Source organism: Lacerta agilis, chromosome 9, assembly GCF_009819535.1.
Source record: "Lacerta agilis isolate rLacAgi1 chromosome 9, rLacAgi1.pri, whole genome shotgun sequence".
In the NCBI taxonomy this organism is placed as follows: domain Eukaryota; kingdom Metazoa; phylum Chordata; class Lepidosauria; order Squamata; family Lacertidae; genus Lacerta; species Lacerta agilis.
The window spans coordinates 45,479,905-45,495,694 of record NC_046320.1 but is presented as its reverse complement, the minus strand read 5'-3'; the positions used below and the strand labels follow the sequence as shown (position 1 = coordinate 45,495,694).

At 44.6% G+C, this 15,790-nt stretch overlaps 1 protein-coding gene across 1 annotated transcript in view; it reads right to left on the bottom strand.

The window, feature by feature from the left end:
* ANKRD50 (ankyrin repeat domain 50) overlaps window positions 1–15,584 on the bottom strand; it is a 44,010-nt gene extending 28,426 nt beyond the window's left edge. The window contains exons 1-2 of the mRNA XM_033159717.1: window positions 15,359–15,584; window positions 12,204–13,462 (exon numbers count right to left, since the gene is read on the bottom strand). Of these exons, the coding sequence (XP_033015608.1) occupies window positions 12,204–12,682 (479 nt within the window). The 5' untranslated portion in view covers window positions 12,683–13,462; window positions 15,359–15,584. The remainder of the gene's footprint in view (window positions 1–12,203; window positions 13,463–15,358) is intronic.
* Between the last annotated feature and the right edge of the window lie 206 nt (window positions 15,585–15,790).

Here is a 15,790-nt window from a genome sequence, read left to right as displayed (position 1 = left end):
CAACAACAACTGGAACACAGCAAAATTAACCTATGTTCACTGCATGTTTGCCATGAATTGCTGTAGTCATTTTTGCTTTTCTAAAGTTAATTTCCTAACGTTCTGCAGCTTTCAAAAATTATGTGCAAGTACAATTCAGCCTCCCAACTTTGCCCCTGGACAAGTTGCTTCTTTCTGCCATTCATTCTTCCTCCTCCGATTCCTTTCCCATCTCCTTTGAAGTAGCGGGTTGTCACAAAGTGACTCACCTCAGCACCAAAAGAGGCATAAATCACAATAACGCTGTTAACAAAATCTATTCCACAATTTATGTCTTCAGCCTCTTAGATATACCATGATTGCAAGAGGAAAAGGAAGACTTTTAAATAGCACTGTTCCACCTGTGCTACCACCACCACATATTTTATATGGCAATTTCCCCCAAAAGTCCTACTAGTGATTTAATGCATAAAGTTCTCGGAAGTCCCAGAAGTCTGGGTTTGGAGATTTAGTAAAAATGACAGTCAAAGCAAGTTAAGGACACCAAAATGAACTGAAAGAAAGATTGTTCAATTTTCTCTGCACTGCGTTTTAAGCTGTTTATATCAATCTAAGCAATGGATGCTGGGGAGGGGTGAATTCTCATGACATTAAGTCATATTGAAAGCAGTTATGTCCAGCTGGATACAGTGGTGGCCCTGCATGGCAAGGGCTCAAATCCCAACTCAGCAATGGGTCACTTGAGGTCTGGGGTAAGTGACTACTGGCAAGCAACACAGAGTTGCTCATGAATAAACACAACAGGGACAAAAAAGCCCATCACTGACATAGGAGTCATAAAGAGTCAACAAAAAACTGCAATCTAAAACATATGTAAATTGTGAATGCTTATGACTTAATTATTTACTTTGTTGCTTCAAAACAACAGAATTCTTGTTAAAGTGTGGATTATGAAGTAATCTAGTTCACTCCTATTTGTTCAAATTATTCCTTGTGCCAAATGTACAGACCACGCATTTAGTGGGGAAATGTTGCAACCTAGAAAAATGGAAGAAAGCTGACACTTGGTACAACTAGAATCTCCCAAGGGTGAGGCCGGCTCATTTTCAAAAGCCAATAAATGTACTGATGAATTAAGAACAGAAACGTGTAGCTGAATTAAAAGGCAAGGATGAAAAGCACAGTAGCAGGAATGGCAAACAGGTCAGAACAAGGTTGATAATCATGATTTTATTTATATACCCATGCATTTTGATCAAATGATCTTCAAGGTAGTGGGGTAGGAAAGCTGGGGGGGGGGGGGGGAAAACACATCCAGCAACCAATGTGCCCCATTGGTTTCAGATAGCACAAAGCCTGGGACACAAATTTTGACGGCCCTCTAGCAGCTATGGTGGCTCATTTACAAGAATTTATGGGTTTAATGTTAATTCTGGAAGTGTGTACTAGATTCTGACCAAACACTAAGTCTCCTACAGCACAATATACATCAGGAGGCTTAGTTTGGTCAGAATACACTTAGCTGCCAGACATGAAATATATTGGCATTATTTTCAGCTGCAACCCCAGGGCAACTGGGGCACAGGTTTTGGGGGGCTGGCATGGAGTCTGCAGCTCTTCATTCACTGTTCAATGGCTGGTGAAAGGTTAGTTCTTCCAAGATTTAGAAGAGTTGGTGCGCAGTTTGATGTCATATTCATCCTATTCTGCATTGACATGAACAAAAGGAAAAAGCATTAGGTATGGACTCTGTACAGTTTGCATACCTTGTTTGGTGCAGATATATATTTCCTGGTGATGTTAGGTAACAATACCCCAAGGCTACCATCTGCTTAATTTTGGTCTCTAATGGGCACCTATAAAGGGAGATCCCTGAGAAAGGGACATGTCTAGTCAGGCAAGGTTGGGATTAACTTTAACCTGGATACAATTTGCCAAGGCAAACCTGCAGAGATTGCGTAGCTTCATGTTCATCTGTCTACAGTCTACTTCCATTAAGAAAGATTGCTTTTCTCAGCCAGGGAAAATATAGCAAGCCCAATTCCTAGCACTCAGAAAACTGTTGCTTAATCCTGGGTGGCTCATGTAACTTTATCAGAACCAAACCTGGTTCTGAACAGTGCATAATCAAATTATGGAATTTGTTTCCACAAGATGTAGTAATAGCCACTGACCAGGATGGCTTTAAAAGAGTTAGGCAAATTCAGGGAGGATAAGACTCTCAAGGGCTATTAGCCACAATGGCTATATTCTCCCTCCACTGGGTAGGGTAGTATGCTCTGAAATACCAGCTTCTGTGGGCCAAGAGGGAGTCTGTGCAACACATTTCTGTGGCAAACTACGTAGATTTTGCATCAATCTACCGTAAGTCTCACTCATCTCCTGAACTGCTCATCCAATCAAACGGAGTGGACTATTCTCTGCTTATTCCCACAAATATCCAGCAAATATGAAGCACAAAGACTTGAAACAAGGGAAACATTTGCTAAAAAACAGCCTTTTTGTGTGAGCATGCTGGTAATGCTTCAGAAACCCAGTGACAGAGTAATAGCATCTCATTTCTCTAAAACACCTAGAACAATTGTTCAACAAGACAGAAAGCGTATCCTGGTAGGAAAGCCAACATCCTCCCACTTCTCTAACGCCTCAGGCTTCTCTACTGGGATTTCTTCCAGTGAATTATCCCCACACACACACACACACACACACACACAAACAGCTTTCAATTATTTTGAAATAGCAAAAGTCATCCTAAAGGAATTAGGCTATTGCCTCAGATCTAGTACAGCATTTTTAAAGGAGGGAAATCTAGCCATGACTAAGAATGCTATCACTTATGCAAAGGAGATACTATAAATTTAAAACAAAAACAAAAACAAATCACATGTGCCCCAACCAAGAATAAAACAAGCAACTGGCCAACATCCTTATTACATTCTTGACAAATAATTTCCAAACTTTATTTTAATCATATTCATTCCCTCTAATAGTAAACTTTGTGTTGATCGGAAGGGGAGCCGAAGTCAAACTGGGACAGAGACAAGGCAGAGAGGGCTCTGTATACCTTGGAGCTTTGCCAGGTATGCATTTCCTTTCTGGTTCTGGGTGTTTTGTTTTTTGTTTTTCTTAGAAAAGCAAAAACAACAACCAAGTCCTCCTACAGGAAAAGAATGACGTAAGGAACTGTTAAGAAGTCTGAGAGTGACAAAAACAATCACCTCCATCAACAAAGGCAGGAGGCTGGTGGGTAGACATAAGATGAAATAGGAAATACAAGCCCTCGGTGGGTTAAAGTGACCATTAGTTCCAAGGGATGCCACTCGCTTCCCTTCAACCTGAGGCCTGATGGGAGGGGAGAGAATTTGGGTTGAGGCCTGCACACCTGCTGGAGCCTATTTGCTGACCCACTCTTCTCCGTCCTTCAAGTTCAATCCCAATATGGGTGTGCCTTCTTTGCAACATAAATGGTCCTCTGGGAGCGATTAATAAGGGGAGGGATAGAGCAGAAAGCACTTTCTCCAATCCAAATGCATTGGTTCAATAGAACAATTTAAACTCTAGTGGGGAAGATTCTCAAATGGGGAGAAGAAGAAAAATTGGGAATTCACCCATACAGCACCAGCAGATAAACATAATACTACTCTGCCCAACGCTGTATCACCTCAGTACTAACTCTTATTACCACATGATTGAGCCAGCAGGCCAGGATAACATTTTATTCTTTCCCACCCTCCCAAAACCTCCTACCTCCAATCCTGTCATACCACACCTAGCTTTGGGATGGACTATGGAAAAATACTTTTGTGTGTACCCACTTATCATTCTCTCTCTCTCTCTCTCTCTCTCACACACACACACACACACACACACAAGGATGGAAGCTTAAGTGGCTGTTACTGCCATAAACTGTCCATGCCATAAACTGCCATACCTGAAAGCACAAAGTCATTCACTGATTGAATGTCAAGCTACTACAAGATTAGCATTGCAATGCTTGATCTCTTAAAAAAGAACACTTTGGGAATTCTTTACAAAAGCCAAGTAACAACTTTGTGACAGACAAGGCCTGCTTTGTCAGTACAAGCTTCCTTCCCACATCACTGATTTTCTATATGGTCCAGGTATATACCAAGATGGCAGTACTTGTGTTTTCTGGAGCCAATATACCGTATTTGCAAGCCATTTTTCCAATTAAGACAGTAAACCTCTCTCCGGGGTTATATTGCTTTCTGTCATATTGGTCTCTCTAATCAGCTCTAAACAGATAATACACAGAGAGCATTAATATTTAGCACCTCTATAGCACATTCAGGGGTTCAGTGCTCATGTACATTTTCTCCGTTATCCTTACAAAAGCCTTACAAGCCCGTTTTATCAATACTGGAGAACCTCCAGTCCAAACTAGACCCACAGAATCCTAATTTGGCCCATGAAGCAAATCCTCACACGCCAAACCCAATCGCCCAAGACTTCATGTCATCTATGACGGCCATTGTGTGGCAGGTTGCAATGAAATTGTCTTAAATTTGTAAATCACACAAAATAGACAATGAAATGAAGAACTTTGTACTTGGCAGAAATCAAGTTGCAGGAGAACGTAAACAGCACTGATTGTGACAGACGGGTTGGAACAGAAATCCCTAGTTACCACTGACTTCTAGGACTATTTACTGCAGTTAAATTCTTTAGCACTGTTACGATGGACAGGAGAGGTGCAACTATGCCAAATAAGAAGGGGATCTAGACTGAGCTGGCCACTTCTGATTCTTACTCACTGTGCCCACGACTCCATTGTTTCTCTCTTTCCCCATCACCATAGCTATTGAAGCTACACCAATTTAAACTTGCTCCAGTGTATCATCATCATCATACTTCTTCCTGCTAGAAACTAGATACACATTAGCACTGCCATAGAGGAGCCAGGTGGCGCTGTGGGTTAAACCACAGAGTCTAGGGCTTGCTGATCAGAAGGTTGGCGGTTCAAATCCCTGCGACGGGGTGAGCTCCTGTTGCTCAGTCCCAGCTCCTGCCCACCTAGCAGTTCGAAAGCACATCAGAGTGCAAGTAGATAAATAGGGACCGCTCCAGCGGGAAGGTAAACGGCGTTTCCGTGCACTGCTCTGGTTCACCAGAAGTGGCTTTGTCATGCTGGCCACATGACTCGGAAGCTGTCTGCGGACAAACGCCGGCTCCCTCGGCCTATAGAGCAAGATGAACGCCACAACCCCAGAGTCGGACACGACTGGACCTAGTGGTCAGGGGTACCTTTACCTTTACCTAGGGGATTTAGCTGCAGTCCCACCCTCAACCAGGTAGCATAATGGTACGAGTCACGTAAGCATTGGAAAAAGTGAGTCATGGAATTAGCTGTTTCTAAGCAGCTAAGAACTAAGAGTTATAACAAACGAACGCTCAGTCCCTTCCATCACCTACACAAGGCAAAACCTCTGCAATAACCATTTAGCTAAAACTTTGGCCACAATGCTTAAATCACAAGACAATCAAAAACTGTCAGCAACATATATATTGGGATCACCAGGTCGAGGGATAATAAAAAATCGCACAGGTACATAGAGGACTGTAAAGACATTAACAGCACCTGCTGTTATGGCAAATCAACTTTTATGCTTTAATCTGGACCACAGTGCGTGGATGTATTTTGATCAATTTGTTCATATCAAAAGTTTCCTATTCAGCTCTATTCCTACTAAGCAAATGCTGGGCTGATATCTGAGCAGGTCACCCACAAACAAACCACAGGCAGCAGGAGCTCCAGGTTTTTCCAGTGATGCACAAATTGTATAAAGCCCAAAGAGACCAATGGCAACACAAATCCTCTACCATATATATTTAAAACCATACTATATTACTATAAAGCATATAGTCCAACTATTTAACCCCTTGTTTTCAACAGATATTGTACTGGCTTCAAGGTTGTCTTTTATCTCAAGGCTTAGTCCAAGAGTAGCCCATTGTACTTCACATCAAGCTGCTCTTGAAAAGAAAGAGGGATTGCAGGATTTAAATACCAACAAATGATAAGGATAGAAGTTGGAAGGTGTGAGAGACAGGAAGACAGCAGAACAAAAATGGAAGGTATGTACTGCTCACCTAAGGGCGATAAAGCAAGTTGCTTAGGATCTCTGAGCAGAGAGGAAAGTTCTTGGACTAAATTAAGGACTAAAAAGAAAAGGGGACAACATTCCTTGATTGTTTAAGAGCAGTGTGTTACTTTGTACAGTATCTTGTAACATTTGTTTGTAACTATTTTAGGAATGATTCCAGTAAAGCTCTGAAATTCATTCTTGTGATGGAAAACTTACTCATTTCTATTCTGTACAACGTCCAGATCATGGATTCTGTTACAACAACATACTAGCCATGATGCCTATGATTTGCCTCCACAGTCAGAGGCAGTAATGCTGCTGAATACCGGTTGCTGGAAACCACTGGGGAGGGTGGGGGTGGAGGAGTGTTCTTGTGCTCAGGTCGTTTGCAGGTTTCCTAAAGGCATCTAGTTGGCCACTGTGAGAACAGGATGCTGCACTAGATGGTCCTTTGATCTGAATCAGCAGACTGTTCTTATTGCCCTTAAGAACTTATGTTTGCAATCCTAAAAAATATTTACTTGCAAGTTCCATTCAATCAATAGGATTCACCTTATGGCTAAACTGCTAGTTATAAACTCATGCTCCAACCATCTTGAATTACAATCTTGAAAGCAACCACCACTAAAATGGTCCCAAGGAAACATGCATAGGAGTAGGGCGCATAGCATGCCTAATTTTCTCTGATGTGTACCTGCTTGAAGAGGCTTGCATTTTCTGGAAACTCACATGAACAGCTGTTAGGGATGGTACAATCTGATGCACTTTTGCAGCTGTATTCAAGTCTATTAAAATTTAATTTTCATGGCCTTTGAAGCTTAGAGGCTTGAAAGGGAGTCAAAGGGAAACACACAAAACAAAGACTGGGAAAGGACAACATGAGATGTTTCATACAAATAAAACCTCTGTGCACTGCAAACAGGCAATTATTTGCCTGGACTTTCATCAGATACCTTTGCTAGAGAAGTAGCTCCCTTCTCTGCTACAGATGCAGAGGGAACAGATAATAGACAAGAAGCAAGTTCTAGACAGCATTTCTTCCCCTTTCTGTTACCTCTCTCCTTGCATATACCTCAGACAGAATGTAATAGACATTTCTTTTTTGTACCATGAACAAAGGCAGTATGATTACCAAAGGATTTGCCTGCTTTACACCAAAGGTGAATCCGTGTAAGGCTTTTGATATGATAACATTTGTAGAGTTATAACGCATAGGCACAATTACAGCCAGATGCCTAACTTGTATACATGTGGCAGAATTCTGCAATTCACCTTCCACATGTTTCTGTGCTCCCAACTCCCCTCAGCCCCAGTGAACATCAATTATGGGAATTGTAGTGCCACCAAGCTTGATGTGTTTCAGAGCACAGAGATGCACCAAGCCACATTTTTCTTTGGCATGATTACAGGGACAGCTTTTACAGTCCTTAAATGTTTTAAGACACACACAAATGTTTTTTCTTAAGTCAAGATTGTCCAAGGGAGCTTGTGTTTCCTCCTTCGCATGCAGCTGGTGGATTAGCTCACCTGTACAAATCTGGAGATCTACTCTATCAGCACGTTTCTTCAACATTGTTTAGAAAAATCTATAAACTCCTTAATAATAATAAAACCTATGTGATATACACAAAATATACACGCTCCTATCCTCAGGATACATATTGCAATTTGGACTGCAGAAGTAGATTTGCAGGAAAGGTGAATTGCTGAAAAGTATTGTACCACAACGGGAGTTGGACACTCATTTTCCAATCCCACAACCACCAGCAGCAGCTTGAGGCAAATATTGCAGGTAAAATGAAAAAATAAAAATACTCTGCTTTCTTTATGTGCACAGGAGATAGAAGATGCTGTTTGTGTGCAGTGTCAAGGCAAAAGATGCTCTGGTTGTCCCCAGGTTCATTGCTTTTCAGACTCAAGTGCACCTCTGCAGCTGAGGACCAGAAAAGCAAAGCCTAGACTATTTCCTCAACTTAAGACCCATATCATGTATTTGGCATATGCTGTCTATATGTTAAAGGCCACTGAGAACACAAAACACATTTCAGAAATATATTTATGGAGGTATTAGGTATGCAAATGAAGCATCTTGTCACAGCTGTGGGCAGATTCATTTATAATGCACATGCATCTCTTGAGGACAGCACAAGTCTTTCGGATTCCTTCCAAGAGTGTTTGGTTTTTTTCCAGCCAAATTGCATCTCAGTTGTTCCACAGTAGCCAGTACCCACCTTTCCCGGCTGGCCCTAAACAGGTTCAGAATCTAAGCTGTTACAGTATTATTACGCATATGGTCTCTCCAAATGTCCTAAGCACATACAGTATTTAAAGTATTTAAAGTAGTGTGTATCCTTTCAGAATCAAATAACTTCCATTAGCAATACACAGGTTCAATCCTGCATCTGCATGTAGCCTTATTAATTCTGCCTGTGGGCCTAACACTGGTGTCCATTTCAAAAGAAACCTCTTTACATCCTAGTTTAATAGCAGTTTCTTTTTTTAAAAAAAAAGAGCTACAAGTTAAGAGTTGAGGCAACAATATTTTCTCAAAAGGCAGAATGGCTTTCAATGACTTCCACCACTTTTTTTAAAAGTGAGAAAAGACACTGAACTCATGTTAACACAGTTTATCCTCCACAGTACAAGACCTGTTTTTGAAACATTAACACCATGTGGGGGCCCCTCCACACACAAAACAGCTGGAAGTCTTAAGCTAGGTGAATTAGACCTATCAAACAGGATCTCCAAACATTCAGGTATGAGATGCTTTAAGAGATGCTTACAAACATTAGCACTGTCATGCACAAGTACTGTTAAGAGCTACAACAAAATCCCTAGAACTTTCTCTCAGAAGGGTTGAGTCCAAAGTTATGTCTCTTATCAAGAAAGCTGCAGTAAATCCTGTATTTCCACATGGCTGAAAACCAGCCCGTAGAGTTGGGCTATCAAAGTCAACTATTGTAAAACTATTGTAAATTTTCGACAGTCAGTCCCCATTATGGTGCAAACATCCATTGCCTCCTTCATATAGTACCATACTTTGAGATCTCCTAACAAATGCTGTTTGTGACATTATTCATATTTAGACTTTAAAGCACATGAGTTTCAGGTTTCTAACAAGTCTGTGCAGAACACATACTATTCTTGTTTTCAATGTAACCAGATTCAAATCTTCATTTTTAGTATGTGCTTCCCCCCCCCCTGAAAGAACTTTTACAGGCATTCCAACAACAGAGCTTCAAGCTGCAGCTTTGTTTACAGGTATTTAAAAATGCAGTTATAGCACTTGTACTTGAGTAATAGTTGCAGCCAACAGATACTTCTCTTAGCTTTTAGAGAGATTGTAGCCCTTGAAATTCCAGGGTTTCAAACAATGATAACCTCCATCTCATGTTTTATTAGGCATAGATGCTCTCAAATTAACTTCCTCATCATTACTTACCAATGCTATTAAGCTGCTGTAATGACTGCTGCTTTCATCCCACTGTGGCTTGCAGCTGTTTTATCCAAATATTAAAGAGCAGAGCTGAAAACTTGCATAATTTTTTTTGCAGAATGGACAAGGTTCCACTTCCAATTCAATTTGACCAAAGCAACAGAACAGAAGAATGTACTGCTGTTGTTTGACATTCATTTAGCACCAGTGTGCTAGGTGCTGCATAAACATAAGGAGCAATTCACTTTCCAAGAGAACTGTTGAAGAACAGTAATATGATTCTACAATGTTTCAGAAAACAGTTACAGACGGAAAATGCCTAGCAAATGAGGAGTGGAAGATACTTCTAGACATAGGAATGCAAGATAGCAGGCACTTGAACGGGAGGAACTAGGAGGAAGGCTAAGAAGGTAAACGGGAGAGTTGGAGCCAGCTGCTCCCTGGTGACTCTGCACAGCGGTTCTATTTCTGTGGTACATGTCCCAACAACTTGGCAGATATTTTCACCCAAAAGTGATACTGCCCCTCACCCCATCCAAAACTGAACCAGTTTTCTGGAGACTACAGGTGGATAATTACAGGTGGAAAACCATTAATAGCCCAATCTGAGCAACTCACATGAACTCACTGGAATCAACCACGTAAGAGATTTCTAAGTGTAAGGCTGAGGCTGGATATGACATAGAACCAATATAAACAATTACTGAGTATAGTATAGTATATACCTTTATATTCCACCCCCTCAGTCTACTGAACTACTTCCTATCAGTTTCTTAAAATATTAACTATGGTAATATACCCTTTTGCCTCCATTTTAACAGTGGATGCTAGTATTCCCCTCGGCCTTTCCTATTCAAGTGAAGTGTTCTTTTTTATAGCTCTAAATTAGGACCCCTCGAGAAGCCTGAAAATGCAGACAAAGGTAACAGGCTTTTAACACCATTAGTAACTTCCAATGCAGCACATGAACACTGGAAAATTACAACCCAGCAGTAGAGTACCACCACATTTGTTTATACCAGCCTTTGCCAAACAGATGTTTTGGAGGACAACTCCTATCAACTCCAGGAAGCATGACCAATAGTCAGGAGTGGTGGGAATTGTAGCCCAAAGTGACCCAGTTGGTATGGAAAGTTGGACCGCCCTGAGTTAGATGATCACCCACAAGCTACAGAAGGGAACCTCTTACCACAATAACTCAGCGACAGCAATATCAGCCAACATGGTGCTCTCCAATGCTGCTGGTACACATCTCCCATCATCTCTCAACACTGGCCATGCTGGCTGGAGCTGATGGCAGCTATAATAGAAAACATCTGGAGAGTACCATGTTCGCGACCATTGGCCTACACCACCTTTGTAAACCAGCCATCAGTAACACTACCTGCAGTAAGGAGGATACTACTTTTCCTGGATTTGTGATCAGGTGTAGATGCAAAGTAAAGTTCTCTTTCATGAGAGTGACATTTTAGACATTCAATACATACCATGCTAAGGTGCCACTTGGTGAATAATGACTTGCATTCACCTACTATTAAAACAGCTTTTATGAAATTATGAGTGCTGGGCTTCAAATCAAGAATGCATTTCTTTGTGTGGTTATTTACACAGCCACCTATTTCACAGAAACAGTTTAACTAAGTGTAACTGGACAACCACTGGAACTTTTTTTAAAAAATCACTGAAGCTTTCAGCTTTCATAAAATACTCTTGAGAAAGTAACCCCTAAAAAAACCCTATTGGGTCAGTCTCACTTATTTAACAGACAGCATACTAAATTAACTCTTAATTAGATGAGCTTAGCAAGTTCATGAGCAGCATTTATTCTTTTCACACATTCCCAAGGCACTGCTTCTCGTGTCTTCTCTCCCCCTGCAGGTTTCTCTGTTCCTATATTCCCAAAGGAATGATTTCAGGTTTTAGACACAAGGAAAGGCTTTACACATGGGAAAATGAAACCCTTGTTAAACTCTCATGTCAGCTCTTCAACCTCCTTCAAAATCCTAGTTCAATTATTGTTTCCCAGGTACAAGACCTGGAAGGTATCATACATAGTAAAGGGGAGGGATCTCAATCTTTTTTATGCTGACCAATATGGGATTTCCCATGTTGCATAAAGCCTAATCATTTTAGAGGCATCAAGTTATAGTTGGAAGTAATTCATGGCATCACCAAGATGAAACTAGATTGGTTAAATCCCTCAATAACAACACCCTCACACATTTTGTTTTGTTTTTGATAATCTTGTTTCTAGACTTCCCCAAAAGTTCTAAGTCAGAAGTTAGTTCACAACACTAGCAAGAAAACCTTTGTCTTTAAAATCAGGGCCTCTTGTCAATACAACAATGGAATCAGTTTCCTTTTTGTTATATGAAAAAGAAAAAAACCTCTTCCACTTTATTCCCCTCCTCCTGCCCCTTCTAAAGGCTCTGTTTCCAATTACTATGCAGTCTTTGGAAGATGCCAACCTGGAATGTGTTTCCAAGTGTATCTTGTCTGGAAGCATCTGCTATAAATGGGTATTTTCCATACGGGCCATTGGAACAATTCATGCAGAGAGACAATACAATGTGAGAGATAGGTTTTACCTGTTTTTATGGCGGGCTGTATTTTTATCTGATCAGGAGATATGAAGGAAGCAGATACAGGGAGGGTGGTTTTTGTTTTGTTTTTTGTTTTACCTTTTAAATGCTTCAGCTGGGTTTCTCTCACACTCCCCAGGCTGCAAGAGACTTTGAACAGCAGGATCTCTCAGTTTGTCCTCAAATCCCTGAATCAGTCCACTGCGACAGATTTGGGCCACTAACCCTCTGATAAAGCCTCCCACACAGAGTGTGTCCGAGTCCTGAGCCCTGCAGAAGTGGAAAGCCAGGGCTTGGTGATGTAAACCCCTTTGCAGACTGGCAGGTGAGCTCGGCCACAGTAATTCAGTACAGAGGGCTGTCTTGCCACTACCCGGCCCTCCTACCAGCAACACACCCCAGGCAGCTCCCTTGCCAGGGACGACACAAGTATTAGTCCCAGAGTTCAGCACAACGGATGGTTTGTTGGCAGTGCTGTTGCTGCAGCTCGTCTTTTCCTGCAGGCAGTGCTGAAGCTTGTGAAAAACCCACTCTCTACAATAAAACTGTTTCCCCTGCAGCAAGCTGGTCTGAGCCATTTTACAGACTTTCTTCTCTGGAGCAGGTCAGAAACGACAGCACATCTTTAAAAGTTGCACTCAAGGCAGGTCCTTAAAATCCAAGTCGACACACGCGCAGCATGGAGCTTGGTCACCGGGCAATGCAATCCGTGAACCTTTCATCCCCTCACATAATGGTCAGTAGCATCTTTGCAAAGCCGAGAGGCATCTTTCCATCCAAATGCTCTCCTGATTAGCACATGGTGTATTGCCGATCATCCGATTTAGAAATAAAGCTACGTTTGATACCAAGGCTCAGAAATACTTCTACTATGGCTTAAAAGGTCATGCAATGCCATGGCTACAGCTGCAGCTTATAGTGCTGCATTTCCCTCTAATACAGATGATACATCTAAAAAAGCTGAGTTGCTAACATGCACGGTTCCTGCATGTTCTTTGTGCCTCTCTAGGTTTCCAGTCATTCCAAAATATGTGGCTTTTATAACCCCCTTCAAAACGCCGCCCACATCAAGATGCGACCCTCGTCAAAAAAGGGCTTCTTTTCTGTTCCGTGAATGTACACTGAAAACATATGGATCTGCCTTATCGAGAAGTGGTTCACTGGAGTCTGTGCAAGCTTCTGTGGTCCAAGGAAGCCCTTCAAATTATGACGCACCGTGTCTCCAATGAGATGGAAACACTCAAACTTCTTGCGCAGGAGACATTCAGCAAGTGCTTTCTTTGCAGTCTCATGGTTTACTCTCACACTCCAGGTGTCTCAACTGCAGTTGTCAAAACATTCCCATTTCTGCCCCAGACCTGAAATTAAGCACCACAAACACTTGTTAGCTGACATGCACAAGGATATTCCGCTCTTAAGTAAATCAACTGAAGCCAGTTGCTTATTAGGGCACAAAAAATAAGAAAGAACCTAACAAAGAATTCACTTTATGCACACTATGTCCTGCTTTTTTAATACTGGAGGAGCAAAAAAAGCACAAAACCCCAACAAAGCCCTACTAGCACTGCCCAGATTTACATTTGTGCCCCTTTCCTGCAAGATATGTGACACTGAAGCCACAAAAGAGCCCCCTATCCATTCTGAAAACTGATATTCATCCAAGGACCCTCCTATCTCCTCCTTCCTCTCCCCCCCCCAAAAAAACTTGGTCATCTGAACCTCCCTTGTACCTGCTTCCTATTATGCCTACTGGTCCTGCCACCCTCCAGCTTTTTCACAGCCTTCTTTGTTCAGGGCTCTGGAGCATCAGGAGCGAGACAGGAGCCACGTTTCCACTTACCGTCTTCTCTCTCTCTCTCCGCTCCCCCCCCCCACCCCACCCCAAAAGTCCCCCGGCATTGTTGCTGGGCAGCGTGCTGTCGCTGTCATCGGCTAGGCTCCCCGCGGTTGGATCCAGCAGCCAGCGACGCGCTCGTTGCATTTGTCCTCGGCTTTGTCTCTCCCCCGACCGCCCCCCCCCGCCGTCCCGCACGGCTGGGCTTCCCGTTTCAGCCGATAGCCAAAAGAGAGAAAGAGAGGAGAAGATTCAGCAGGATGCAACGATCCCTTTCCTAGGGAAGCCTCCCCAAAGAATGGGAAACAAGGAAAAGCGGACCTACTAAAGCCAGCGAGCGCTTGGCCCGCCCGCTTGCTTCCCAGATCCTCCGCTCCGGAGAGACACACGCCCTCCCTCCCTCCTCCGCCCACCCCACCGCTTGAGCCAGCGCAACTGAGGGGACACGCACGCAGCAGCGCCCCACGGCACAAAGATCCCCGCCCGCCACTCCGATCGTTTCAGCCCCCACCCTCCATCGCTGCACGGGAGTTGCATGCTCCGGGAGGAGGGCGTCCCGCCGCGGCCTCGCTCTTCTCTGCCCGCCGGTCAGGTTCCCAACTCAGATCGCACGCCTCCCTCTCCCCACCCCCACTCCCACGTTCGTGGGGTTCAGATTTCAAACACTCGCAGACCTAAAGAGAGAGGGAGAGAGAGTTCGGGCAATCCCCGCCCGGGTTTCCGACGACGCTGCGCGCTGGCCCCTTCCTCACCTTTGCCATACAGCCTTCCATGAATCGGGAAGGGAAAGTTGGGGAGGGGGCAGGCAGGCAGGCAGGCAGGCAGACGCGCGCGCGCCTCGACCAAAACAAACAGAAACCCCGAGAGAGAGCGCTCCCACGTTCCGAAAACCACACCAGCGCCTGGCACAAGCCCGGCGGGCCGGGGCGCTTGGCGATCGCGATCGCAAGGAGGCAGGCAGAGGAGGCAGGCAAGGATTTGTGGCGGATTGAGACGGGGAGACACCCCCCCCCCCATTCACACACACACATACAAAACAAAGACCTTTGCACGGGGCGCGGCAAGCGTGCAGAGCAGACCCGGGCGCGAGCCCACCCGCTGCACACGGAGCTTTTTGCACAAGGCAGGCGGGCGCTCATCCACACGGGACGAGGCGGCGATTCGCCGGGCAAGAGAAGGGAGAGCCGTGCATACCCGGGCGCAGCCCCAGCAAAGCTGAGACAGCTGCCCCGCCGCGGAGACTGCCTAGCCCCTTGCAGAAAAGAGGGTGCAGGCAGCGGTATTCTTAGCCGGGGTTGACACCACCCCAAGGGAGGGAGGGGGACGGGTGAGTGGCTGCAGCCCCTTCACCAGCCCTTCACCCACTCTCTCACTCGGCGAGAAAACCTCCCTTCCCCGGCTGCTGCTGCTGCTCAGTTACCTCCCCTGCTTCCTCTCCTGTGGACAAGGAGGCGGCTGCTGCTGCTGGTTGGCTCGTTCCCCTCCCGCCGCTGCCGCTGCCGCCGCCGCCGCTTACCCCAAGGCGGGCGAAAGCCCAGACAGGCGTGTCCGCGGAGCTTCCCTTCGCCTCGTCCCTCTTCACTCCCCGCAGGGCCGGCCTTCCGGCCTCGCTCTCCCTGTCCGGCACAGCCGAAGCGCGGCCGCCGCCACCACCAGAGCTGCCCCCGCCCCTTTCCCCCTCTCCCCGGCCTGATTGGTCGGCCTCGCTCAAGCTCCTCCTCGGCGCTTGCCTTCTTAGGCCCCGCCCGCCGCCGCCTGCCGGTTTGGTGTTTCGGCGGTGGGCGTGGAAGGGGCGTGGCCAGACGCCGGAGGGAATGCTCGGTGCGTTGCGCTCGATCCTAGCAGCTGGCCG